A 27,119-nucleotide genomic window follows, 5' to 3' on the forward strand; every position below is an offset into this window, starting at 1 on the left:
TTAGCAGAGGAAATTACATTAAATACATGGCTAAAAGTAAGTTTTTTTCAAGACTGAATTTAAATCTTTTTATTTTTTTCTAATCAGAATAATCTGAGGTAAAAATGCCCAAGGCGATACCTTTAAAACTACTTATTTTACAGAAGGTGCATGAAGACCATCTGCGTTTGGTTAAAGGAGGGCCTTTCAAGTTAAATCTCTATCCTCGGGAGTATTTTGACTTAAATCCATATTATGATGATAAACCTTTGCCACCAGCTAAGAAACCAACCCCAGAAAAGCCAGTTGCACACCCCTTTAAACCAAGTTCTCCTGCTAAAAAGGTGAGTCTGCTCTCCAACTAGTATAGCAAAAAGTGACAATCCAAATATTTGGTGGTGGTCTTGTAGAAAGTTTAAATCATATTGTATAGAAGACAAAAATTGTGAAAGAGTAGGATTGGAAGGGACCTCAATAGGTCATCTACTCTAGTCCCCTTCACTCAAGACAGGACTATGTAATAACTAGACCAGAGGTTCTCAAACTGTGGTCTGCGAGCTCCATTCAGGTGGTCGCCATAGTCTCCTCTAAGGTGTGTGCCTGGGAGGCCGCACACGAGAGAATGAAGGGCCGCCCTCTTAATTAGTGGAACCACGCAGGCGTGGCTCCACTAATTAGGTGTCTGGAGAAGACGCACATGTAAGGTGAGGTGGTGGCCTTGAGGGGAATAGGGGGTAGATGGGTGAGGGCAGTGGGGTGAGAAGAGGGGGTGGGGGGACTTTGGGATGTGCAGAGCTGGGGCAGCCAGAGAAAGAGGCAACTTTGCTCAGCTACAGGACTGCGGCTGCTAGGGAGAGACGGCCTCCTTCCCAGCCCCAGCTCGGGGTGCTGCCATGGCGGGGGAGAGAGTGCACATCCATCACATTAGAAAGATAAGTCTACTGATATTAAAATATGAGTTGTGTGCTTTTGTTTGTAGAATTATTATAAAGGTTTTTTTACAATAGTTAGCTAATGGTAAAAACAACATTTGGAAAGATCATTAAGTGGTCCACTGAGACCCTCAGCAATTTTCAAGTGGTCCACGAAAAAAAGTTTGAGAACCACTGAACTAGACCATTCTTGTCAGGTATTTATCTAACCTTTTCTTAAAAACCTCCAAGGATGGAGATTCCACTACCTCCCTAGGCAATTTGTTCCAGTGCTAAGAAAATTGCAGGCCAAGATTTTGTTGTGGAATCTGCAACTTTTTATAATTGCTGCAAATTTGGGCCAGGTGGCAAGCCACTCTCTCACATTTGGTCTGACATGATGAGACGGGTGGATGGACTATATTTGAGTGAGTGGCATTGTGACCTGGCACAAAGGGTTGTAATGCAATTCAAATTTGGCCCAGCCACCTCTCTGTCATGCTTGTCTTTGAGAGCCAAACAAGACATATAGTGTCTCTTCTGTTGCCATGTTTTGGAAAATAGACTGCATGCTTTGAACCACAACTTTAACAAACTGACTACAACTTTTGAACCAAAACCCCACACATTTCTTAGAGTCTTACTCATGAGTAAATGCTCACCAAGGTGAGTAAGGGCTGCAGAATCAAGCTGTAAAATTACTTTAAAAAGTAGTTAAGTCTATTTCTAATCAATTAATATACAGCAGTGGTCTCCGACCTTTTTACGCCCAAGATCACTTTTTGAATTTAAGGGCAAACCATGATGTACCCTTCCCCGAGGCCCTGCCCCTTCCCCAAATCCCTGCTCTACTTACTCCAACCCCCTGCCCTCCATCACTCGCTCTCCCCCACCCTCATACACTTTCACCAAGCTGGGGTATGGGTTTGGGCTGGGGCCAAGGGGTTTGCAGTGTGGAAGGGGGCTCTGGACTGAGCCTGGGGAAAGGGGTTGGAGTGCAGGAGGGGATGAGGGGTGCAAGCTCTGGGAGGGTGTTTGGGTACAGGAGGGGGCTCTGGGCTGGGGCGTGCAAGAGGGGGAACAGGATGCTGGCTCAGGGAGGGGGGTCAGGGCTGGGGCAGAGGTGCGGGAGGGGGTACGGGGCACTGGCTCTGGCAGGGGGTTCAGGCTGGGACACAGTGTTGGGTGCAGGAGATCCTCTAGGATCAACCAGTCGATCATGATCGACCGGTTGGTGACCACTGCTATACAGTATTAATGAACAAATGAGTTATTTTAGCTCTGATGCAGAAGTGGGTATTAAAAAGTCTTAGTGCTTCTTCCTACTGTAAGGAACTCATGCACCCTGTGCAGCGCGTCTAGCTAAATGAGCATAAGTAATGCCCTATTGGTCGTTGCCCACCTGAAGCCCCCTACACTGTCTATCTAAGAACTCAGTGAGTACCAGTCCATATCGCTCAATGCAATGGTTTCCTGGCTCTGGACCTCAATAGGTACTTTTCTCAGAATAAAGCCTGATGCTACTTCAGCTGAACCTGAATATGTTGAGAGTGTTATTTTGTTCTATGACACCTGCTGTAAAATAAATCCTCTAAAATCCATCATAGAAATGAATCATAGAAGTGTAGGGCTGGAAGAAACCTCAATAGGTCATCTAGTCTAGTCCCCTGCACTCAAGGCAGGACTAAGTAATAACTAGAACATTCCTGACAGGTATTTGTCTAACCTGTCCTTAAAAACATCCGACAACAGATTCTACAACCTCTCTAGGCAATTTGTTCCAGTGCTTAACTACCCTGACAGTAAGTTTTTCCTAATGTCCAACCTAAACCTCTTTTGCTTCAATTTAAGCCCATTGCTTCTTGTCCTATCTTCAGAGGTTAACGAGAACAATTTTTCTCCCTCCTTGTGAAGTACTTGAAAACTGTTATGACCCCCCTCAGTCTTCTCTTCTCCAGAGTACACAACCCATTTTTTTCTATCTGTCCTCATAGATCACATTTTCTAAACCTTTAATCATTTTTGTTGCTCTTCTCTGGACTTTCTCCAATTTGTCCACATCCTTCCTGAAATGTGTCACCCAGAACTGGACAAAATAGTCCAGCTGAGGCCTTATCAGCACGTAGGAGAGTAGAAGAATTACTTCTCGTGTTTTGCTTACAACACTCCTGCTAATAAATCTCAGAATCTTACCTTTATAATAATTCTACAAACAAAAGCACACAACTCATATTTTAATATCAACACTCCTGCCAATAAATCTCAGAATCTTGCTTGCTTTTTTTGCAACAGTGTTACACTGTTGACTCATATTTAGCTTGTGATCAACTACAATCCCCAGATCCCTTTCCACAGTACTTCTTCCTAGGCAGTCATTTCCCATTTTGTATGTGTGGAATTGATTATTCTTTCCTAAGTAGAGTACTTTGCATTTGTCCTTATTAAACTTCATCCTGTTTACTTCAGATATTTCTCCAGTTTGTCCAGATCATTTTGAATTTTAATTTTAAAATGCAACCTCGTGGTCTTTTGTTGCAAAAGTTCTCCTATGTCAGAAATACGAAAGGTATGATTGAGTTTTTTTTGTCAGTTGTGATTGTAATTTACAAAGCAATGAAATCTAGTTTGATTCTATACAAAACCAGAAACTATAAATAACCTGTGATGGGGTGTACATATCCTGCACCAGGAAAAAAGGGGTTAAAAGTAGCTTTGGGCTCAGGGCTTATGTACTCTACAGGGGTTACAGTGTCATAGCTACGGAAGTTACTACAGGAACGAAAGGGATTCTCCCATTGCTGTAGTAACTTGCTGTCAGCCTAGTCACATCTACACTGGGGGGTTAGGCCAGCGTCGTTGTGGCATTCAGGAGTGTGGATTTTTTCTAAATTTTAAGTATAGACTGGGCCTCAGGCACCAGCGAGGCATTCCAGTCTCGGAGGAAGAGCCTTAAAAGGGAGATGCCCCTTGGACAGACCTCTCCTCACCAGCTCCTAGGAAGGAGCACTGCAAAAGATGAAGCTGGCAGAGGCTTCCTATGAACATTGAACAAGAGCCTTGAGGATACTGAGCCAGGCTATGGCTTATCAGGTATCTCCTAAAAGCAAGGAAGCTTGGATCACATTTGGACTATTTTTGTGTTGTGACTTTCTTCTGTTACCTTTCCCTTGAGGCCTTAAGAGGGCTGGAGAAGAAGGCAAAAAGGCAGGCCACAGAAGGAAGAAGCCCAGGGAATAAGCAGGAGAGGTCTGAACAGGGCCAGCTCTAGGCTTTTTGCCGCCCCAAGCAAAAAAAAAAAAAAAAACCTCCAAGAGCGGGAGGCTAAAAAGTGACCTGGCTGGAGGGCTAAGTCACCAGACTAAGGACGACCCTAACAGATCTGAATGGCGGGATCTGCAAGGTTAGAGAAAGGAGAACCCTGACAGCGCTGCACCCAGCCACAAGGTGGCGCACTGGCTGGAGAGTCACTTTGTCATATAACCATATTCTAAATAACTTGAAAACAGCTTATCTTTAAAATCAGCACAGAGCAATTGTTAAAATTTAGTTAATCAAATGTATATGTAGAGTTGCCTGTTTTAGACCATAGCAACTAGTCAGAGTTTGAGGCCCTGGGGATGTTCCAGTTGGAAGTAAAAATTGATGGAGTCTGGTATTTTCCTTGATACGCTCTCGTTTATTTACAAGGAGTGAACAAAATCCTGTGTCTCTGAACGCAGAAGGAACCAAGAACAAAAGGAACAGTTTCTTAGCTTACAGCCCCCAAGCCAACCCCAAACCCAAAGCTCACTCTCTAGCTTGTTCTAGAGTCGTGCTGCTTACAGACTCCTGATTGGCTTTCTTGCCTTTCCCTCTCTCTGTGTTCTTGTCTGTCCTTTATTTCTATGTGCGCTCTCTTCACACACACTCTCTACTCAAACAATACTCAGCCAAAAGCTTCTGGGCAGGTTCAAACACACCTTTTGTCTTGGGTGGTGGTTTATGCCTACAGTTATGTTAATTGAAGGGTGAGTTCACACCTATCAATCTGAATGAGGTTTTAACTCACCAGTAACAAGGTTTCACCCAGTTCATAACAGTAGGAATAAAATAAGGTAACTCCTCCACCTAGCACTCCTCTGGAGGACTCAGAACTGTACAGGGCCCTGAAATCTGAGAGCACTAGGATGCAGTGGTAACACCCCTTCCTGACCCTTGTTACTGCTGTTCTAGTGGGAGGGCTGGTAGAGACTAGCCAATGGTGTTTCTACCACCATATGTGTAGTGCTCTGGGCATGGTTAGGCAACATGCTGATAATAATGCTTGAATCCTGCCACATGGTACCACTATTGGTACCACCAGTGGAGCTGTACTGATGGGAACCAGTGGTGATCTTTATCGGTTTCATTTTTTGCCACAATAAAATCCTACATTTAATTTTTTTTACAATACCCTTTATATTTTTAAGATTCTTTCCTCATAATCCAGGATACATACAAAATAATTTGTCAAATCAAGTATTCACCAATGTAATTATTTAAATGTTCCTAACAGTTTCCTGTTGACTTTAAATACACGTGGTATGTGGTTTTCTGATATGTACATAATATGATGCGATTTGCCATGCAGTGTTCTGGGTTACCTTTGTATGGAAAAATATAGTTAAAGCAATTATATTGTAAATTAGCACTTTGACACTTTCCTTTTCTTTTCCAGTCAGGGGGCATGAAAGCAGGAACATTTGATTCTTATCCTTCCCATTCTGCTGAGCCCTATGTGGTTAAATATTCTAAGCCCATCACAACTAATAAAGAAGGACGGATTTTTCATCCTCCTCCTGGATCAAAAAGCAGGCCCTCTACAAGTATAATGGCTTTAAATGTTACAAGGTAAGCACTTGACATTTACTTTGATATTTCATGTTTATAGTTTATAAAATACAGCAGTAAGAATTTTTTAAATAAATTAAAAATTAAAGCCAGTAGTGTTTCTTTCCCTTCTGAACAATTAGTTAATGACAAAAGGATAAGAAACGTATAGATGAAATAATTTTCTGAAATTGTTCCTACTCTTTTGTATATTCAGATTAATTTAAAATGAAATATGTACTATTGACCTTAAGAAGCTGCATGATATATCTTTGACCTGCTGTGCTCTGATTCTTTTGACATCCTCTGCCCTTGCTACAATGTACAAAGAACCAGGAGCATATCTTTATTAAAAATAAAACTGACTTTTTTGTTTCTATTGTATATGTGAAATAAAATTGACTCCCTCTGGTGGCCAACATAAAACCTGTAATAATGGCTAATCAAAGCCAGTACAGCCTGGAGCATGGTATTTAAATTGGGAGTCTGATAGTTGCTAATGTCTGAGTGCTTTCCTTTCCAACATTAACATTCTTTTAGCATAGGTTTATATACAGTCCATTTCTTAAAGTTTTTGTGTTATGTTGTTTATATTTAGAATATATTTGGTCTCAGTTCTCATTTGTCAAAACTTGAGAAGTCACAGTAAATCAAAAATTAGATTGTTTTCTTTAGATTCTCTTAGCAAAATATTTTCAAGAGCAGGCACCAAATATTTGCGTACAGATCAATTAACTATACATGCAAATATTATTTTTGCATGCACACTTGTGTAGTGCAAAACATTGTAGGGGAACTCCAGGTTAGCTGTACATTCTTGAAAATTTGACACATAGGAATGTGTTTCACATTTGTGATTTAGATCTTTTTTTAATCTTCATGTTGAAAGTATATAATATTCTTCCCCATCCTGTCCACCACCGAATGTTCTTCTAATTGCCCTCCTTTTCCCACCATGCTCAGATGCTGTAGGTGAGCAGTCCTGTTGCATTGCAGAGCCAGTTTTAAGTTTTTATTTATACCTATAAGTTTATTTTATTTAAACCAGAAGCTGCTTGATGCTCCACATTAACCTTTATTAATTATTGAAACTAAGGCCTGTCTAGACACAAAAGTTGTACTGTTTTAAAGTGGTACACATCCTTTTCCACTGTGGATGCAGTTATACTAGATAAAGGTGCCCTATACCAGTATATCTTAATCCCCTTTCCATAAGATAAGCTGTTATAAGGCACCTTCGTACTGGTATAACTGTGTCCACACTAGGGGTTCTACCAATATAACTATTTCAGTAAAAAGTTACACCTCTATTTGAAATAGTTATTCTGGAACAAAAAACATGTTTAGACTAGGCCTCAAACTTTAAAGATGGGTAACTTTTAGTAAAGTGCCATTCACTGCAGCCAGACGCAGTCAGAATGGGCTTGTTGGAAATAATAGACAGAAAGAACTATTAAATCTGATATAAGCACTAGAGAGAGAAATGGAATATAGTATTTCAAACTATCTCCCATGTATTCCATCCTAAAGAAATCTAAAGAACGCAGTTTAATTTATTTTCTCATACTGTTCTCTTGAGTTTTGGGAGGTAATGGTGATTCCAAACTTATTCTATGAAAATCATAGCTCATAAACTTTAAGAAATGCAATGAACAATGTTTTATCAAAATATCCCCTTTCACATTGCTTTACAAGTCTTTGTTTTTTCCCTGAAAAGCTAATGCTCTGATATTTAGACCATGATCCTACAATTGAATTTGCTAGGAATTCTGAGCCTTATTGAAATTAGTGGGACTTTCCATAGGTGCAGGGATCCATGCTTGTGAATCCTGCTGCAGGACTGGAGCCACAGTTTGTTTTCTTTTAGCAAAAGTTGTCTTTAGATCTAATATACTTGTGATTGGCACATCTAATGGAAGCTTTGTTTCACTTAAATTTCAGATCACTAAATGTAATGAACTACAAGACTACACACTTGATATATTAGCTTTGAACAGTGGGATAAAGATTACACTTCTTGGATTTTGTAAACTGTAACAATTCAATGTTTAAAGGGCATTTGAAGTAAATAAAAGTTTTGTTGAAGATAGAATTCAGTCAAATAAGGCAAACCCAGATTTCAATTGTATCCTAGTTGAGACTTTATTTTATAAATATGTAAACAAAATAAACACATACATTATGTACAAATATATGTTTAAAGTGTGAAATTAAACTATACTAATACAAATTTTATAGTTTACTTGTATTGTTGGAGAGGTTTATACGTCAAATATACACACCAAAAAGTATTTTAGATTTTAAGTTTTTATATAAATGTTATGATGGTGGCATCAATAAGTAGCAATTACCACTTCTGAGATGAACATCAATATTTATTAATCAGAGATAAAATATTGCCTAAAGTAAAGGTATGGTTTCCCTTTAGAAAGAATAAAGATTGATGTTCATCTTAACCAAGCCAAAATACATTACTGTATCTGGATTGTCTTCTTCAAAAGAATACGCCTTCTGTTAAGATGGCCTTCTCAAAATAGACACCATCTCCCATTGTTTACAAAAGGGACTGAGGCCACAACCTGTCATAGCAAACATGGCCACCATCTCCATTCATCTGCACTTCACAGTGCTCCTCTCTCTGTCTCTTGACAGCATAAGGTGCTGTTAGCTTTCTTAAGGGCAGTTTGGCTTCACTTCCATTAAGGGGAAAAAACTGAAAAAAATCTGTTGTGTCTTAAAAAATCAGTTTCTTATAAACTGAGACCACACAAACTTTAACCCTTTCTTAACATAATTCACCTGGAATTGGTATAAGGTCCAATGCAGTGTAGCCATGTCAGTCCCAGACTATACGTGAGACAAAGCGGGTGAGGTAATATTTTTTATTAGACCAACTTCTGCTGGTGAGAGAGACAAGCTTTCAAACCACACAGAAAGCTTGTCTCTCTCACCAACAGAAGTTGGTTCAATAAACGATTATTTCCTCTCCCACCTTGTCTCTATAAGCTCCCAGGTATAGAACAGTTTGTAAGTGTATCAAAGCTAAATTATTACAAAAATCCACAAAGTATCCAACTTGAACATTTAGATATACAAAATTGTTACACGAAGATAATGTTTTTATGTTAACATGTATTAGAAGACTCACTTTAGTACCAAAAGTATTCTTGGGCTATCCTACTACTTTGTTATTCACTGAGTAATAGCCAAAAAAAAAAAGTAAATAAAATTGAGACTGAACATGACGTTTTTCAACATTTAATAGTATGCAAATGAAAAGTAATGTATTGGCCAGGTCTTTCAGTCCTTACTTAGGCAAAATAACCATTGAGATCAATAGAGGCTTTGCCTGAGTAAAGTTACTGTAGGACAGAGCCTCCTAGCATTTATATATTTTAATTGATATGGCAGTTTTGGTGTTTTCCAAGTCCACAGACATCAAGCATGGTTCATTTCTTTTTTAATTTCGAAGTTTTTATATTATTGAACAAGTATTAGTGATAGTGCTGTCCTTTGAAGTTTTGGTATCATCTTCATAGGAAATATCAGAAAGATATGTGGCCAGTAATTTGGAGGCATTCATCATTGCTGAACTCTCTAGATTCAAAATCACTAGATAGCAGAGCAAACTGTACTGTATGTCTTCTTGACTGCAGTTCTAAAACTTGACTCCATGATTACAGATGTAGTGCAGCTGACTGAAATAGCACTATGGTGTTTCTTTACATCCCTGTGCATCTTATCTTTTTGTAACTCTTCCTCTTCTAGCTTCTTTCGTATTTCAGCAATCTTTCCATTCTCTAACAAATTGGAAACATTGGAGATTTAATTAAAACTTTTAACGCTTAATTTAAAAAAAGATCTATTGAACTTTGTTAGTAGAGATTTTCAGAGCTGTCAAGAATGTGGGCCAAGCTGATGTGCTTCTCATGGGAGCTACTGCCTTTCCCCGTATACTGTAAGTTGCTCTTGCACCCCACTTACCCCATCTCTATAAAGTGGGGGTGGGGGACACAACAGGGTTCAGGACAGAGGGAGATCGCTGGCAGCAGCTGCATCTCAACTTGCTGATCTACTTTAAAAGGCAATGTACTTAGAGTCGGGTCAGTGTACTTAAAGGGGCAATGCACATCTCTCTCACACACACACAGTGTGTGTGTCTGTCTTTGTCTGCCATGCTATCTCCCCTCCCTCCATTTGTGCTGCCTTGTAGAGTGTGAGGCTACATTAACAACAGTGTGTTAACCCTTGAGGGCTCAGTGGAGTACTAGTTCATCATTTAGCAGTAAGGCATTCCCTGGAAAATATCCCATCCTCTTCCACCCTCTGACTTCACCACCTCAACCAATCTTCACGACCATCATTGCTGTGTATAGTATTAAACTGTTTGTTTAAAACTTATAGTGTGTGTGTGTGTGTGTGTGTGTGTGTGTGTGTGTGTGTGTGTGTGTGTGTGTGTGTAAATAATAGTCTTTTGTCAGGTGAAAAAAAATTCCCTAGAACCTAACCCCCCTATTTACATTAATCCTTATGGGGAAATTGGATTCGCTTAACATCGTTTCGCTTAAAGTCGCATTTTTCAGGAACATAACTACAACGTTAAGCGAGGGGTTACTGTATGGAGAAGACATAAGGTGCCACAGTAATACAAATACATAGTAATAATAATGTCATTTTCTCTGCTCCCTCCCACTAAAGACAGAGCCAGTCACCTATCCATTCCACAACATGGCCCAGATTCTGATCTCGATATCACAACTATAAATCTGGACCAACTCCATTGAAGTACATGGAGTTACTCCATATTTTCACCAGAATTAAATGTAATCAGCATCTTGTCCTTTCACTTCAGTAACTCAAGGACTAAAAAACCTAACGTCACTGCTGAGTTTGGGTCTTCTGTGTGGTGGCATAATACCACTGTCTATCAATAGCAAAATTATTCTTTAAAACATGCTGTTCTCGAAATATTTAACATCAGAACAGGAAGACTTTGGGCTTGTCTACACACTGAAATAAAGTACTCTACTGAGCACTAACATGTTGTGCATTAATTGGTCTGTCTAGACCAGCGGCGGGCAAACTTTTTGGCCTGAGGGCCGCATCAGGTTTCGGAAACTGTATGGAGGGCCGGTTAGGGGAGGGAGTGGGGGCCGCCCCCTCATATGTCTCCCCCCGGGACCCTTCCCCATCCACACACACCCTGCTCCCTGTCCCCTGACCGCCCCCAGAACCGCCGCCCCTGACTGCCCCCCACTGCCCCATCCAACCCCTCCTCTCATTCCTGACGGCCCCCCAAGGACCGCTGCCCCATCCAAACACACCTTCTCTATGTCCCCTGACTGCCCTGGGAACCCCTGCCCCTGACTTCCCCCCGCCGCCACATCCAACCCCTCTCATTCCTGACTGCCCCCCTGCCCCCATTCAACTCCCGTTTCCCGCCCTGTGACCACCCCAACCCCTATCCACACTCCTGCCCTCTATCCAACCTCCCCACTCTCTTACTACACTGCCTGGAGCACCGGTGGCTGGCGGTGCTACAACTGCACCGCCCAGCTGGAACCAGCCATGCCATTGCCACTGCACAGACAGAGCACCAGGTTGGGCTGTGCTCTGCAGCTGCGCTGCCCCAGAAGCTTGCAGCCCAGCTGCCCAGGGCATTGCACCGATGGCAGAGCAAGCTGAGGCTGCAGGGGAGGGGGAAGTGTAGGGGAGGGGCTGGGGTAGCCTGCCCAGCTGGGAGCTCAGGGGACGGACAGGAGGGTCCTGCGGGCCAGATGACCACCATAGTTTGACCACCTCTGGTCTAGACCATGCTGGTATGCACTAGAGTAGAGAACCTTTAGTTTCAAACAGAACTACATTAAAGTGCACCAGCAGGGTCTGCAGGGACCAATTAATGCACAACATGGCAGTGCGCTTTAGAAATCACAACCCTATAGAGTGCATTACCCTACCATATAAACAAGGCAAGCATTTTAATCCACTTTTTAGTCACTCATTAATTACTGTACTAGTATTGTATATAAATAAAAGGAACGCTAAAATATATTTATAGTATAGTATTATATATCAGGTATATAAATGCTCTTTTCTCACATTCAGCTCCAAATATTGGGGTGTGGTGGTGGCAACGAACACTTATCTCTAATGGAATTCTCTGAACAGGGATTTTTCCGAACAGGCAATTTCTTCTATACACCATTAGATTTGCACAACTTTGAATCATAGGGAAAGTCAGGGTAAATGGCACATTGGATTAGTGTACTAGCCTTTCACCTCTGGAGGCCTAAGTTCAGAGTCTTTGATTTAGGTTACCATTATTAGTAGTATCTATATTACAGTTGTGCCCAGCAGTGCCAGTCAGGACAGGGATTCATTGTGCAGTACAAACAAATAAGAAGATAGTCCCTACTCTGAGAAGCTTACAATGTGAGTGAATGTCACATTCGTCCTTTAGTCCTCAGTTGTCCATCACACCATTTGAAATGAGTAGCAATCTCTGCACAAGTGGTTCAGAATAGCAGGTGTGTTGCTGGTCAGGGTTAAGCTGTGGTAATTGAATTGTATTATGATGTTTGTACAGCACCTGCCTACACTAGACTTTGCTCAGGACAGATCTGTTAATTTCTCATTTTCTTGGGAAGTAAATCTACTCACACACACACAAAGAGTCACTATATCTCTTGATACATCTACTGAACATTAGGTGTCCTCTCTCTCATTTCTGTGCTCTGTGGTAGATGGAAAGAAATGAGTGCCACTTGCACTACATGAGGAAAAGGTATGGTAAATATGAGTCTCTGGAGGGAATTGACAGGACTCCAGTTTCTAGTTACCTTGCTTTATTTTTCATTCAGAGATTTATTTCACAGAACCCTATTTATTGGTGACTAAAAATAATCCCTCAAAAAATAAGGTCTAGTGGGCTAAGAATGTAAACTACAGTCCTCCCATCCAGGCTGTAGAGTCACTACTACACAGATACTACTTCAGCCCCATAGCTGAAATAGCCAGTGTGTGGTATTTCTGTGACACTCTTCCCTCTCTCAACTCCATGGGCTATGGTAACAGGAATATCCATACAGAATGGAATCCCACAGGCCCCCTCCCTTCTCCCTACATATCTATGGCCCTCTCTTGGCATATATCTGCAGCAGGAAAATGAAATTTGCTAGCGAATGTATCAAGACATATTTTAACTAAATCATTAAAAAAACCCATTAGAATCTGGTGTAAACAAAGCCATTGCTATTTAAAAATGATAGTTGGTCATTGTTAACCATAAAGCAAGACTGGATATCTTTCTAAACCATATGTTCAGATGAGTATATAATTTAAATTCAAATCCTTGGACTCGATGCAGGAATAACTGGGTGAAATGCTCTGGGCTGTGTTAGGCAGTTTGTCTAACTGAAAGATTACAAAATCAAGGGGGGCAGATCCTCAACGGGGGTAAATTCTGATAGCTCCATTGATTTCAGTGGGGCTGTGACAATTTACATCTGCTGAGGATCTGCCCCAGGGCTGCCCGGGGGCGGGGGAGGGGGGGAAGAAGTGGGGCAATTTGCCCTGGGACCCGCAGGGGCCCCCATGAGAATATAGTATTCCAACTTTTTTATGGAAGGGGCCCCCAAAATTGCTTTGCCCCAGGCTCCCTGAATCCTCTGGGTGGCCCTGATCTGCCCATATGAATCTATAAAATACAGCCAAGGGTCAAGTGTTCAGAAAATCATACGGGAAATTTCATATTGTGAAACTTCAAACAAAAAGGAGCATTTGTGGAAGTGACAACTGAAAACTGAAATAAGTGAACAGCAGAATTTTTAATTGGTTTAAAAGAAAGAATGTTTATTATAATTTCTCTGAAGCAAGACTGTTGCAGTTTAACTGGAATTGCCTGGAAAAGAAAGACAGTTTTCTTTAAAAAATAGTGGGAGTAATTCCTTTTAAGAGATACTTCAGGACAATTAAAAAAACCAAGCACAACGTATCACTCTCAAGGTTCAATCCAGAGCTCATTAAAGTAAATGAAGTATGCCTTCAATAGGCTTTGGATCAGGCTCTCCTTGAGGTTTTGTTTTATTATAATAAAAATCATGTGTGTGTTATGTAGAATCTCCTTTTTTGGAAATAAAAAATTCTTAAATTAAGCAACCAAGACTTAACTGCTTCAGGCTTAAAAAAAAACCAAAATACCTAGAGTTTTCCTAAGCAGGGAATTCAGACCAATGTACAGCGTGGTAATGGTTTTGGTAAGTAATTTACCTAAAAAGTTAATTGGTGCTCAAACTGGGTAAATTAAAATTAAAACAACACTTGTGCAGTAAGATGTTGCAAAGTACAGCACATACCTTGTGGATTGGATTCTAAAGCTGTATACCTGTAATCAGAAATTTCTTCACAAATTTCAGTGGAATACATGGAGTGATATTTTTCCTTGCCTGAAATGTAACTGTGTTTATGCTGCTCATTAACCAGAACAGTAATTTGGTCCCTTAGATTAACATAATCCTTATGGAGATGGCGAAATTCAAACTGTAATACATCCCTTTCATTTTCTATTGTCCGCAGATGGTTTTCCATTAGTAAATGGTCTTCATTCAATGTTCTGATGTTATTTTCATATTTGTAAGTATCTTGTTTACATTCCTGCAGGTTTTTTTTAAGAACCTGATTGTCCTCTGTGATATTTGCCACCACTGTTGATAAATTCTCCCATTCTCTGTTCATGTTTAACAAGTTAGTCTTCAAAATATCCCTTTCCGCTTTTGTATTTTGAAGTTCGGTCAAGAGTTTCTCCTCTGTGTAAGCTTTATCTGATTGGACCTTCTCAAGAGCCTGCTGCATTGTTTGTCTAGCATTAGCACATGCTTGTAATGTCATTTCAAGATCAAGCTTTTTGTCTTTAAGTGATTGCATTATGTGAACAAGAGTCTCCTGTTCAGATTTCATTACATTTTCTTTTTCTTTCAGTTGTCGTATTTCAATCTGATTTTTTTCAAGTTCTTTTTCAAGTGAGTTCTTTTCTTTTGCAAGCTGGGATGTTTTTATCTCTAGTTTCTGATTTGCTTCTTGCAACACTGAAGATTCCTTTTGCAAAGATTCTAGTTCCGCAAAGAGCCTATCTTTTTCACCGACAACAGCAATCATATTTTCTTGTGCTTTCTGGTTATTAATTTTGAAGTCATCTAATGCTTGCATCATACATTGGTTTTCACTACAGAGTTGACTCCTCTCTCTCTCAAGAGTTTTCTTTTGGTCTTGAAGTTCTTTGCATTTCTTTAACAACTTTTTCACTTCTTTAATACATTCTTTGCTGTCTCCTTCTGATTTAACTAACCTGACTTGCATGCTTTTCTTTTCTTCAACTAAATCCTTAATTTGCTTCTCATACTGTGAATTTCTCTCTCTTAGAGACCTTATGATAACAGTAAGAGGTTTCATTTTTGACTTGAGAGTTACATTTTCATTCTCAAGTTCCATCACTTTCTTTTGCAAGTGTTTAGAATCTTTCAGGGAATTTTGTAACTCTTCCATTTTTGTGGTGTACTCATCAGCTCTGATTTCACAGAAGTTCTGATTTCCAAGCTTTAGTAACCTTTGATTTATGATTTGCAGCTGCTTTTCTTTTTCTTTCTGTAGTTTCTCTATGTGATCGAACATTAGTAATTTATCTTTTACTGTTTTAGAAATGACATTTAACTGGAACATGCCAACACCACTGTCAGTGCTATGCAATTCTTTGTTTTTATTCTTGGTTTCAGTTTCTGTTTGTGTACTGCATGTAGTTATATGTGAAGAATTCTGTGAGCTGTCACATTCAGAGTCTTTATTAAATTCTTGACCAAGACTCAGATTATTTCCTTTAAGGGAAACCAGAGCAACATGCAAACTGTCTGCCGATTCCTCAGATTCTGAAATTTTCCTTGATGTTAAGTCCACATGTAATTTCTCTCTAGATAAAAAAATAGCAGATTTTTCTTGGTCTTGTTCTGACATATCATCAAAAACATTACTTTGACTACAAGAAATATTCTGATGTCCAAATGCATGTGCTAGTTCCTGTTCATGAGACTTTTGAAGTTCTTCTTTCAATGGCTTGATAGAATAGCTAAAGTTGTCTATTAAATGATGTTCATCACTATATTTGAGAAGAGGCACCGGAGCTTTAGATTCATCCAAAATTACTTTCTCATTAGGAGGCACCATACTTTCAGCCTCCAAATTAGTACAAGGTAGAAAACATTCATATTTGGCATAATCCTTCAATTTACAATCATTTTTTAGAGCAATCATAGTTTTGTTTTTAATTGGTTCTACTGAGTTTTCAATCTTTCCAGTTGTTACAGCTTTTAATGAAATCTGATGTGAAATATTTACATCACTGACCACATTTCCAAAGATAATATTAGAATCTGCTTCCACAGATTGAGTGCTACAGAGTTTCTTATCAAGATGAAATTTCTTCTTAGACAATGGTGTTTCTGGACTCCCCGTAGGCTACAAAAACCAATAACAATCATGCTATAATGGCTATAGTTTTTCACAGTACTGGAGGCACAAGACAACAAATTTGTTGTAAAGACTATGTATCATGCAAAACTGGTAGAGATTTTATCTGCCAACAATCTTTCTGTGTAACATAAGGAAAAATATACTGCGACTGTTAATCTTTCCAAGAGAATTCAAAAGGGGAGATCACAATACTCCAACAAATTGAAGAAATTGTATTGTGGGCCCCATTTCATTTGTCAGAGTCTTCTGTTTTCTCTCTGAAGCCTACTAACATTGCATACAACACATAACCATTTTTCCAGAAAGCAAAGCATCCTATTAGCTATGGAGAGGAACACTATTTTAGAAAAGGCCTGTTCCACAGCACAGGGAGTCAATATGTCTTTTTACTGACTTCACTGCATTCTGGATCAGGCCCGAAGTGCTGACTCAGCATGTTGAGTCTTCTATGAACATTTGCAGCAGGGGAAAGACAAGCTAAGGGCCAAATCTTACACAACTAGTCCCACTGAATTGCCTACTCAAGTAAGGCAAGGAGGACTTGGTGCTAAATCTGTGTGTAAAAATATGTTGTTTATCAGCACTTCACAGGAGTGAGACAAACTCTGCCCTCAGACACACATACAAAACCCCATTGCATTCAATAGGAGCTGTTCCCTTAATACAATCCAAAGCTTTAGCATAGTTTGGAGGCCCTGGTTGAAATCTTATTTACAGTAAAAAAGAAACCATACTTTAACCATACTGGCTTTAACCATACTGGCGGACAATCTTGTTGTTATTAGGTCCCCCAACATGTCTTGTTGTAGGCTTCAATTAGTGTTCTCTTAAGATAGAATTATGGTGAACTTGTACTATAAATAAGACCATTACTTATGTTAGGAAGGAAATTACCATGGGCATGTTTTGTGCCCAGAATGTCCCTTTGCTTTGATTATGTTTTACCAAAAACATACAGTTCTCAGGAACAGCAATCCAACAATATATTTTAATGTACAACTCAACTGTAGGTAAGGATTAAGTAACATACCATAGCCATCTCAGGAGGTGTGCTGGTCATCAGAAGCTTGTCTGGGCTACACTGTGGAGTTTTGACGTCAATTATATTTTTATTCAGTATCTCACTGATTTCAGATTGTACCTGAAAAAGATGTATGGAGACTGTTAATCTTTCAAAGACATCTACAGAAAAGCATATAATCATATAATCACAGAAATGTAGGACTGGAAGGGACATTGACAGGTCATCTTGCCCAATGCCCTGCATGGAGGCAGGACTAAATATTATCTAAACCAGGGTTTCTCAACCTGGGGGTCAGGACCGGGTTGCCAGAATGTTTCAAAGGGTTGTGTGACAGCTCCTGTGCTGGCTGGGCTTGCCTCCCTGGTCCAGGCACTGCAACCTTTAGGGTCCCAGTGCCCAGCCATCATGACGACGGGAATCCAGGTAGGCCAAATTTGAATGAGTGGCACTGCAACCCCATGAGCCATGTCACGACTCCACTCACACAAATTTGGTCCAGTCAGAGGGGCGGGACAAACTGGAGTGGCACTGCAACCCTGGAGTGGAGAGCCAAGCCCAACCAGCCCCACAGCACAAGAGCTGCAGGAACCGCCACTGTGGAGTAAGTGCCCACCAGGATCTGACCAAAATCACCCCAGGGCCTCCACCCCCAGACTATTTACTGGTTGTGACACTCTGTACTTCAAAGCAGCACTGGAACCCCCATATTCACCACTGTCATATAATTATGATATGTTTTGTATAAAGTATGCCTTGTGAAGTATCATTTTAAAAGTCTGGATCTGTTGAATGTTAATATCCTGTTGGATTGTATGTGCTATCATTGTATGTGAAGTTATGAAGTTTTGCTACATGTGTGTTACTGAAATATGTTGTGAGGTTGTGAACACCCACAACCAGTCTTTCAGGTACAACAATGGAGTAGCCAATTATGCTGATGTCCGATTAAAGGGAATCCACACTCCCAACAACCATCCCAGAAGACTTCTCAGAGAGAGCATGTATACAATGGAGATCACTCGACCCATGTCATAGCAAAAGATCTTTCCAGCAAGCTGGAAGAAACTATAAAGGAGGGGATGTGACATCATGATTTGGCCCCACTCCCACCACAACTCAACACTGGAAACACATCTGAAGGACAAAGACTTTGAACTAGGGAGGGTTGTCCCAGGCTATGTATTAAGGAACGATACCATCTGTAAGGGTGAGACACTGCTTGATTCAAATACTGTTTAGTTTATAGAATTCATACTGAAAATTTAATTTAATTTCTTAGGTAATTTCTTAGGTAACCAACACTCCAGTTGAGGCCTTATTAGTGCTGAGTAGAGTGGAAGAATTACTTCTTTTGTCTTACTTACAACATTCCTGCTAATACATCCCGGAATGATGCAAAAAAAGTGAACAACAGTATTATATTGCTGACTCATATTTAGTTTGTGATACACTAAAACCCCCAAATCCTTTTCTGCAGCATTCCTTCCTAGGCATTCATTTCCCCTTTTTGTATTTGTACAATTGATTAGTCCTTCCTAAGTGTAGTACTTTGCATTTGTCTTGAATGTCATCCTATTTATTTCAGACCATTTCTCCTATATGTCAAGATAATTTTGAAGTCTAATCCTATCCTCTGCGGTCCTTGCAACTCCTCCCAGCTTTGTATCATCCACAAACTTTATAAATGTATTCTCTGTGCCATTATCCAAATGATTTATGAAGATATTGAACAGAACTAGGCCCAGGACAGATCCCTGCGGGACCCCACTTGATATGCCCTTCCAATTTGATTGCAAAACATTGATAACTACTCTCTGAATATGCTTTTTCAAACAGTTGTGCACAGCGCACCCACCTTATAATAGGTTCATCTGGGCAATATTTCTCTAGTTTGTTTATGAGAATGGCATGTGACACAGTGTCAAAAGCCTTACTAAAGGCAAGATCTATCACATCTACTGCTTCCCCCTATCTACAAGGCTTGTTTCCCTGTCAAAGAAGGATATTAGCTTGGTCTGCCATGATTTGTTCTTGACAATCCATGCTGACCGTTACTTATCACATTTCTGTATATGCAGAAATATTGCATTTTTGGAAGAGACACAGTTGATGAAGGATTACTCTCTCCACATGAAAACAAGACTAGATGGCTAAGCTCATCTTTTCCCCAAGCCTGTGCAAATGGATGGCAGAGACAGGGATTAGTAGTTCCACTATCAACGACAGTGTATAAAGTTAAGTATATGATCAGTTCTTTGCAGCACCATGACCTTATTTTTTTACACTAGAAAGTGATTTGAAAAAGGGCAGAACACTGTTCCTGAAATGTTAGCCTAGCATTTTTGGGTAAGTAGTGTTTTAAAAGTCTGGGCCAAATTCTGCTCTCTCTTAGAGTGATCAGGAATAACTCCTTTGAAGTCAGTGGAGTTATTTCAAATTTAAACCACTGTGAGAGAAGACTTTGGCCCCCTCTCTTTTTCTAATTCAGCTCCTTTTCCCTTGCAACACAGCCTGTTTTGAGGTCCTCCTTGGCACTGTGATTGGTGCAGTGCAAGAATCTAGCTAGAATGTATAGAATAAACTACCTTATGAATTATTTTATTGTATATTGAGTAGCAGATAAAACACATTATTTGACATGCACGGTAAGCTAAATATAGCTTTAATAAGCTAAGTAACTGTAATGTTCTTTTAAATTGTGTATAATAAAAACAGGATCCTGATTCTTAGGATAAAATATTTTTTCAGCTATTGGCAATACCAACATCTTAAATGGTCATATCTATTAATTTTATAAGAATTAGGAAATTCATTTTCAGAGAATCAGCATAATCTTTGATTTTTAACATAGACTACAGTATTAACAGAGCTATTGGTTTGTTAAATCAAGTTTTGTGCAAAATAAAGTTGTTTGGTTTGAGACTTTTGTTAAGATACTCAGGTCAGTACCTAAAAAGTTGGTGCAGGAGATTGTTGGGTTTTTCCTTTTATTTTAGGAAAACTTAATTTCTGCTCTTACCATATTAACATTCAGCAAAGTCTGTTGCCGAAGTGCCTGAAATGATTTCAGCTGTTGTTGAAGGATCTACATTTGTAAAATTAATAATAGAAAGCTGTGAGGTTTGTACAGATTGAGATGAGTTAGAACAATTCTCTTTATTGTACGTGCATTTTCCCTTTCAGTTCTAGATTGCCAGTTTGGACCCAGCCTCACGGACTAGTGAGAAAAAGTTTTTACTGTCCAATGGCTATTTAGTGGATTATCTGAAATGAACTGGGAGTTTCCAACACCTTTCCTATTCAGATTCATTTGGAAAAAGAATTCCTGTGTGAATGAATCTGAACTGGATCACAAACACAATGAATGCATGAGCTAGAGGAATGAATATAAATTGGGCAAAAATGTTCCTAATTTGCACACAGTTTGCTTAGGAAGTGTGTTCCCAACTAGTGGAAGAAGGGGGAAAAGGAGGTAAGAGACATTTTATGGACATACTTAAATAAATCAGGTTAAAAAAGGTACAAAACTTGTTTATAATTAAAAGAAAACTGCAGTTGAAAAGATATTTAGTGGCAAACTCCATGGCCTCAGACTTCATCAGCAAATTGGTCTTCCTACTGAAAACTTTAGCACTATATACCGTTATGGATGTACTGAAACAATCAGTTTAGTTATTAAGCTTCAAAAATGTTTTGTGCTAATAATTTGGATCAAATTAGCATACTTTTAGTGCTGATTGCGGTTGGATTTGACCTTCTGTTCCTGATGTATAATTATCTGAAAAATAAAAGCATCAAACCCTACAGTTATAGTATCTATAATTCACAGTTAGAAACCTTAAATGTCTAGTAAGAGAGCAATGAGAGAGAGAGAGAGAGAGAGAAATCATCTTTGCACTGGTGCTTAAACTGGGGAGGAGGGGGAAAAGTTTGTTCCTTCCCTATCCTGGCACCTGCTGATGATTTAATGATGGCTTGGCTATTTCCACAAGAAAACAATTCTCAGCCTTTGGATGGGCAGAGGATGATTCTCCCTTCCAATCCCACCTCATTCAAATGGTGAGACACCTTCCCCAGACTACACCATGCTAACTTAAGTTTCTCTTGGAAAAGCTAACAATTGTGTTTGTTAGTGTTGCCAACTCTCATGATTTTGTCTTGAGTCTCATGATAATTATTATTTTCCTTAAAGCCCTGGCTCCTAGAGTCAAGTGGATATGTGATGATTTCAGCCTTTATTCCTAAAGAAAAAGTAAGTTTCTAGCCTTCGTGGCTATGGAGAAAGCTTCAAAATATGACCCGAGTGTACTCTAAAAGCTCAAAAAGCAGAAGGCAAATAAAAAGAACACCAAATCTATTATTTTTACATAAGCTCATGATTTTTGGTGAGCCTGACTCATGATTTTTTAACATTTGGGGTTGCAGTATTGGTGTTAGCTTACTCCTGGGGGATCTTTCATCCTATTGCATGTGGCCAAGTGAGAGCACTAGGCAGCAGAAGAATGAAGCAGGGCCAAAACCGTTGTTTTAATCTGGAGAGTGTGCCTTTAGGCCCTTGCCTGTTTCATTCTAGTCCAGTGGCTTTCAACCTCTGGTACATGGCGCCCTGGAGGTCTGCAGACGTCTGTACCTCCATCCAAATTTTTTTAGGGGTAAGCAAATGAAAAAAGGTTGAAAACCACTGCTCTAGTTCATGAGGAATGTCACTTCAAAACATGCTTCTGAGAACTTGGCTGCTAACTTATCACTTGCTTTTCATTTGCACCTAAACACCATGAGTTCCTCCAGTCCTTCAGCACAGGGCCCCCTTCAATTTGTGAGGAATTTAAGCTTTTGTTACAAAAAATAATTCTAGGTTGTGAAGAACACGTTATGACTGCCCCCACATGCAGCAATGCCTTACTGGGTATGCATGCAGCTTGGGACGCTAGCAGGGAGAGGTGTGAACTGCTCCTATTCATCTCCCTGGTGTGTTAACTCTGAAGACCAATGATGACCATTTAAATGGCAACACTGTTAATTGTTTCACACTGCAAGGATGCAATGACATCACTGCACATCATGGTTTCCCTCCTCCCCCAGGCAGATGCCAATGGGGATCCTGCATTTTGGGCAGAGGGGGAATCGTACCCTGTCCTGCCTCCTCGCAGCTGGCCAGGGCCCCGGAGATCGGCAGGGGGTCCGTCTCCTGCCCCCTGCTCCCGCCGCTGCTGTCCCCGCAGTCCTTCCCTGCAACGCAAACAGAATCATCATCCTCTGTAACTGTTTGCGCCCGCCCGAGCAGTCCCCCGACCCGGCCTGCGCGTGTGACTCACTGTGTCCACCGCCTTGTCTCATCTTGTTCTGCGCCCGTCCGCACTCGCCTCTTCCCCTCTCACAGACCCGGACTGCCCAACCTGTTCTGCCTCCGTTCGCGTTGCCAGGTAACGGTTCTCCCGGAAGCGGAGGCGGTGCAAGGCAGGCAGACGTTGCTCCCTGCTCACGAGGCACGCGCGCCCCCTGGAGGCCACGCGCCCCTCCAGCTGCTAGGAGCCTCGCGCCGCCTGGTGGCGCAAACTCCCGTGGAGCTTTCGGTTAGCCGCAGGGAGGGAGCTTGGTGGCGGCGTCCGGCGCGTGGGGGGCAAGGGAGGAGCCGGGTCTGTGCTCTGTTAACGGCCGTTTGTGGAACGGAGGCAGGTAACGGTGTATGGCGCCCTGCACAGTGGGGGCTGGTGCAGGAGGATACGGGGTGTGGGGATGGGCAGTCTGGGAATGCACAGAGAACAATCCAGCTGTATGGCACTGAGCCCCTTTGGTGCAAAGCACATCCCTTGCCCTGCAAACCGTGCCCCCTCTCCAGTCCCTGGCAATTCCCCCTGCACCCAAACCTCGCCCACTTAGCAGGACCCCACTACTGCCAGCTCACCCCACAGTGGGTGCTTTCCTGAGAGCCCCAGCTGCTGCAATCAGGTCACAGCTTTCCTTAAAAGCCAGCAAGCTGCTAGCTCTCATGGTGCAGAGAAAAGCTTGACTGGAACCCCAAAAGGCTCCAGCCCCAGCCAGGAGGCAAAACAAAAAGAACCCAAGAGCTATTATTTTGTATAACTCATGATTTTTGTCAATAGTTTCATGATTTGCTGGGACTTGACTCACAAACAATTGGAGTTGACAATACTGCAACACAGTGGGGCAAGTGAAGATGTTTATTTCTCTACACACACATGGGGATTTTCTCTCCCCCACTGCCCCTTGTAAGTCTCTTCCCTTCCTCTGCCCAGGCCAAGCACTGGAAAGCATGCTGTCCTTGTACTTTTCATACATAATTTTTCACACCCTGTTGTTGATAATAAGCCCTGGGAAATTTAAAACAAATGTAATTCCTTGTCAGTTTCTTTATCTCAACTGCTCCTACCTCACTGAACTGTTACCGCAGGCAGGCAGGCAGGCTTGCTTTAGCAGTGGTCGGTACTGAGACTGACTTAATAATGCATGTTTGTTTGTTTTTTTTAAAGAACTTAATCATATTTTATTTTAAAAAATAACAAGAAATTAATCTGAACTTTGATTCACTTTCCTATCTCTCTGCCTATTTAAGGATATTATATGGCTCCAATTACTGTAATATTTATGTGCCTCCCAATCTTTAATGTATTTATCCTTACAACACCCTTGTGAGGAAGGGAAGTGTTACTGTCCCCATCTTACAAATGGGAACTGAGGCACATACCGGCTAAGTCCTTGATGCTCAATGGCATTCAGGTGTCCAACTCCCACCAAGGATCAGGACCTAACGGTATGTCTATATTGCAGCTGGGAGTGAGTTTTGCAGTACAGGTAGACAGAGTCACGCTAGCTGGGGTTGAAGTAGTGCATTAAAAATAGCAGTGTGGATGGGGCTGTCAAGCCTACCATAGGTCTGAGTTCAGGTTACTAGTCTGAGGCTCGGCCAGAGGCACAATGCTGTTTTAACCCCAATAGCATGAGTCTATCTGCCTGGGTTGGAAGGCTTGCTCCCTGCTGCAGTGTAGACATACCCTAAGTGACTTTCCCAAATGTCACTAGGGAAATATATGGTGGAGCAGGGACTTAAACCCACGTCTCCCAAGTCCTAGGCTAGCACCATAAACACTGGACCATCCTTCCTCTCTCCTCACAAAAAATACTCCCAAACTAAAAAAATCAATAGAACTGACAACATATATACCAAACACTGTTCATTCAATTGCTTTTGTTGTTTCCTAGTCACTAACCTTTATCTACATGTTTTCTACTTAAAGTCTGATCAATAACCCTTATTCACATGAATAACCTTTATTCATGTAAGTAGTAGTCCTATTGAACTACTCGTGATTAAATTACCCATGTGAATAAAGATGTGAGGATTAGGCTCTTAGACTGTAAATTTTTTGGGGCAGAGATATTCTTTTTACTTGTTTGTAAGACATCTATCACACTTTTGATATTATATAGATAGGACACTTTTGTTGAATAAGTTTGGGAACCATTGGCTTAGGCTGATGACAGTGGTGGAATTCACTATCTTAATAATGTAAAGAATAATGTGCAGGCTTAGTTGCTCCATGGTTCTTATATGAATGTGTTTGAATAATGGACATTCCCCAGAACATTTACGTTTTATCGTCAGTGAAGATGGTGATACAAAAACCAGTTAAGTTCTCCCACTGATGTAAGTAGAGGTTTACATATACACGCTTCCTAATATTAGTGGGAGTCTGCATCTAAATCACAAGTGTATCAGTCAATAGGAGAATAAATCCCGTAGTAGACTACCAGTTTTAGATCATCCAAGACAGATGTTACAAATAAGAATATTAAAGACCCACTGTGAAGTAGAGAGTTCCTGGAAGAAGCCTCTTCATAAATTTAAGAAACATCTCTCCAATCTAGTCCATCCAAGAGGTGATTATTCTTCTGGTAGAATGATCTGAAAAGGGAATAGAGGGCCAGATTCTTAGCTGATGTGAATTAATGTAGTTCCATTGCCTGTTTACAACAGCAAATGGTCTGGCCTAGAATATTTTATGAGATTCCCAATCCATCAGCGTAGATATGCGTATAAATAGTAGCATTTTATTGGATTCCTGGAAAGACAAAGAGGCCTGTTAGATATTCTAAACCCATATGTCCTGGTTAAATAAACTTTCAAAGCTCTAACAAGGTCAGCCTTGTAATACAAAATATAAGATTGAGAAATACAACAGCTTCCTAATGATATAATACAAATTAATCCCAAAGTTAACCTGAAAGGAGAAAGCATGAACATCCTGGCAGAGATAGTGTCCTCTCTTGATGTGTATATAAACTAAAATAAAACCAATACAGTGGAACCCTGTTTATCCAATCTAATTGGAACCAGGGCCAGATTGGATAATCAGAAATTCGGATAATCAGGAGAATGGACAAAGAGCTTTCTATCCATTATTGGGGGGTGGGGGAGGCTGCATAGGGCACCACAATGTCTAGGCTCAGCCCTGCTATAGAGTAAACATTTTAAGATGTGAGAGACGTTAATTGAAAATGCAGGTTAAAGCTTTTGTACTTGAAGACCTGTGAGAGATTGCTCATTCAGTATGGGCTCGTCCAGTTGATTACTCCTATAAGAAGATGGATAAGATAAGGAGTAAAAGGGTTAGGCAATTAGGAGGCAGGGATAGCTCAGTGGTTTGAGCATTAGCCTGTTAAACCCCAGGTTGTGAGTTCAATCCTTGAGGGGGCCACTTAGGGATCTGGATCAAAATCAGTACTTGGTCCTGCTAGTGAAGGCAGCAGGCTGGACTCAATGACCTTTTAGGGTCCCTTCCAGTTCCCTAAGATAGGTAAATATGGCCTTTTATATGTTTGGGGTGAGCATATTGCATCTACTTGTTTTACTTATTCCTAAATCTGCCTTGAGAGATCTGAAAGGGTCTGAAAATGTTATCATTTGGTCAAGGCAAAAATTGAACTTTCAAAAACTTAGGACTTGTCTTCTCTGCTAAAGAAGCTGCATTTTTTACCTTGAGTTAAAAATAGACTGATGACCAGGCACTTTAGTTTTACTGCAAGGAAAACTCACTGAGGACTTTCCTAAAAGTTTACCTCATGGTATAACTTACAGCTTGGAAGCTGAACAGGAACAAATTCTCTATATATCTGAAGAGTACACAACATATTCAAAAGAACTATTGGCTATTTTCAACACATGTTTGGGAGTAATTGGTCTTTCCTTATAGAAAGCCTGTACATACAGAAGGTCATCGCCAGAGTTCCCTAATTGCCTTTTGTTTTTTACAATTAAAACAAATGATAACAAATAGAATGATTCTCTAAGCTTACAATATCAGATGCCAAACTGGCTTGACATATGCAGTGTTGTTGTAGCCATGTCGGTCCCAGGATATTAGAAAGACAAGGTGGGTGAGGTAATATCTTTTATTGGATCAGCTTCAGTTGGTGAGAAAAGGAAACTTTCAAGCTTATGCAGAGCTCTTCTGGAAAAGGTACTCAGGGCTTGGCTACACTTACAATTTGCAGCGCTGGGAGTTACAGCGCTGGTCATGCAGCTGTGTAGGGCCAGCGCTGGAGTGTGGCCACACTGACAGCTACCAGCGCTGCAGTGTGGCCACACTTGCAGCACTTTCCAGCGCTGTATTGAGAGGTGCATTGTGGGCAGCTATCCCACAGAGCACCTCGTCCCGTTTTGGCGCCGTTTTGGCGCTGAGTATTGTGGGAAGGGGAAGGAAGTGTGCGGGTCATTCCGCTTCCTGTTTGCCAGCGCCCCGTGGTGCATCGCTTCACATCCCAGCATTCACTCTTTCCGGCAGCGTTTGGCGCCATTGTGAGTGTCTTTCTGTTACTCT

At 40.8% G+C, this 27,119-nt stretch overlaps 2 protein-coding genes and 1 long non-coding RNA gene across 5 annotated transcripts in view; 2 read left to right on the forward strand and 1 right to left on the reverse strand.

Annotated features, from left to right (window-relative positions):
- Positions 1 to 7,871, forward strand: part of C5H4orf47 (chromosome 5 C4orf47 homolog) — a 28,820-nt gene extending 20,949 nt beyond the window's left edge. The window contains exons 6-8 of the mRNA XM_045017995.1: positions 144 to 323; positions 5,587 to 5,759; positions 7,680 to 7,871. Coding sequence (XP_044873930.1) covers positions 144 to 323; positions 5,587 to 5,759; positions 7,680 to 7,725 — 399 coding nt within the window. The 3' untranslated portion in view covers positions 7,726 to 7,871. The remainder of the gene's footprint in view (positions 1 to 143; positions 324 to 5,586; positions 5,760 to 7,679) is intronic.
- Positions 7,872 to 7,914: 43 nt separating this feature from the next.
- On the reverse strand, positions 7,915 to 25,160 carry CCDC110 (coiled-coil domain containing 110). 3 transcript variants are annotated; one of them, XM_045017977.1, is made up of 7 exons: positions 22,596 to 22,918; positions 22,411 to 22,509; positions 21,006 to 21,058; positions 20,300 to 20,365; positions 17,287 to 17,397; positions 14,093 to 16,241; positions 7,915 to 9,538 (listed from the first exon to the last, which is right to left on the reverse strand). In XM_045017977.1, exons 1-7 carry the CDS (start codon positions 22,615 to 22,617, stop codon positions 9,351 to 9,353), a joined length of 2,688 nt encoding a protein of 895 aa, XP_044873912.1. In that variant the 5' UTR covers positions 22,618 to 22,918; the 3' UTR covers positions 7,915 to 9,350. The 3 variants fall into 3 exon arrangements, with proteins under 3 accessions (XP_044873912.1, XP_044873913.1, XP_044873914.1); XM_045017978.1 differs by lacking the exon at positions 20,300 to 20,365; XM_045017979.1 differs by lacking the exons at positions 20,300 to 20,365; positions 21,006 to 21,058; positions 22,596 to 22,918 and adding an exon at positions 25,104 to 25,160.
- Positions 22,724 to 27,119, forward strand: part of LOC123370984 — a 38,577-nt gene continuing 34,181 nt past the window's right edge. Inside the window, exon 1 of the long non-coding RNA XR_006579678.1 lies at positions 22,724 to 22,956. This is a non-coding gene — a long non-coding RNA (uncharacterized LOC123370984). The remainder of the gene's footprint in view (positions 22,957 to 27,119) is intronic.

The sequence above is a fragment of the Mauremys mutica genome, chromosome 5, assembly GCF_020497125.1.
Source record: "Mauremys mutica isolate MM-2020 ecotype Southern chromosome 5, ASM2049712v1, whole genome shotgun sequence".
In the NCBI taxonomy this organism is placed as follows: Eukaryota; Metazoa; Chordata; order Testudines; family Geoemydidae; genus Mauremys; species Mauremys mutica.

Bases quoted from the DNA above. Each gene is read 5' to 3' on its own strand.
- CCDC110 (XM_045017977.1), bottom strand. From the start codon at position 22,617: ATGAGACAAGGCGGTGGACACA. The intron at 17,398-20,299 runs GTAAGAGCAGAA...CATCTTTTTCAG, and splicing joins CTTTGCTGAATGTTAATATG to GTACAATCTGAAATCAGTGA. The intron at 9,539-14,092 runs GTATGTGCTGTA...CCAATTTGTTAG, and splicing joins TTTAGAATCCAATCCACAAG to AGAATGGAAAGATTGCTGAA.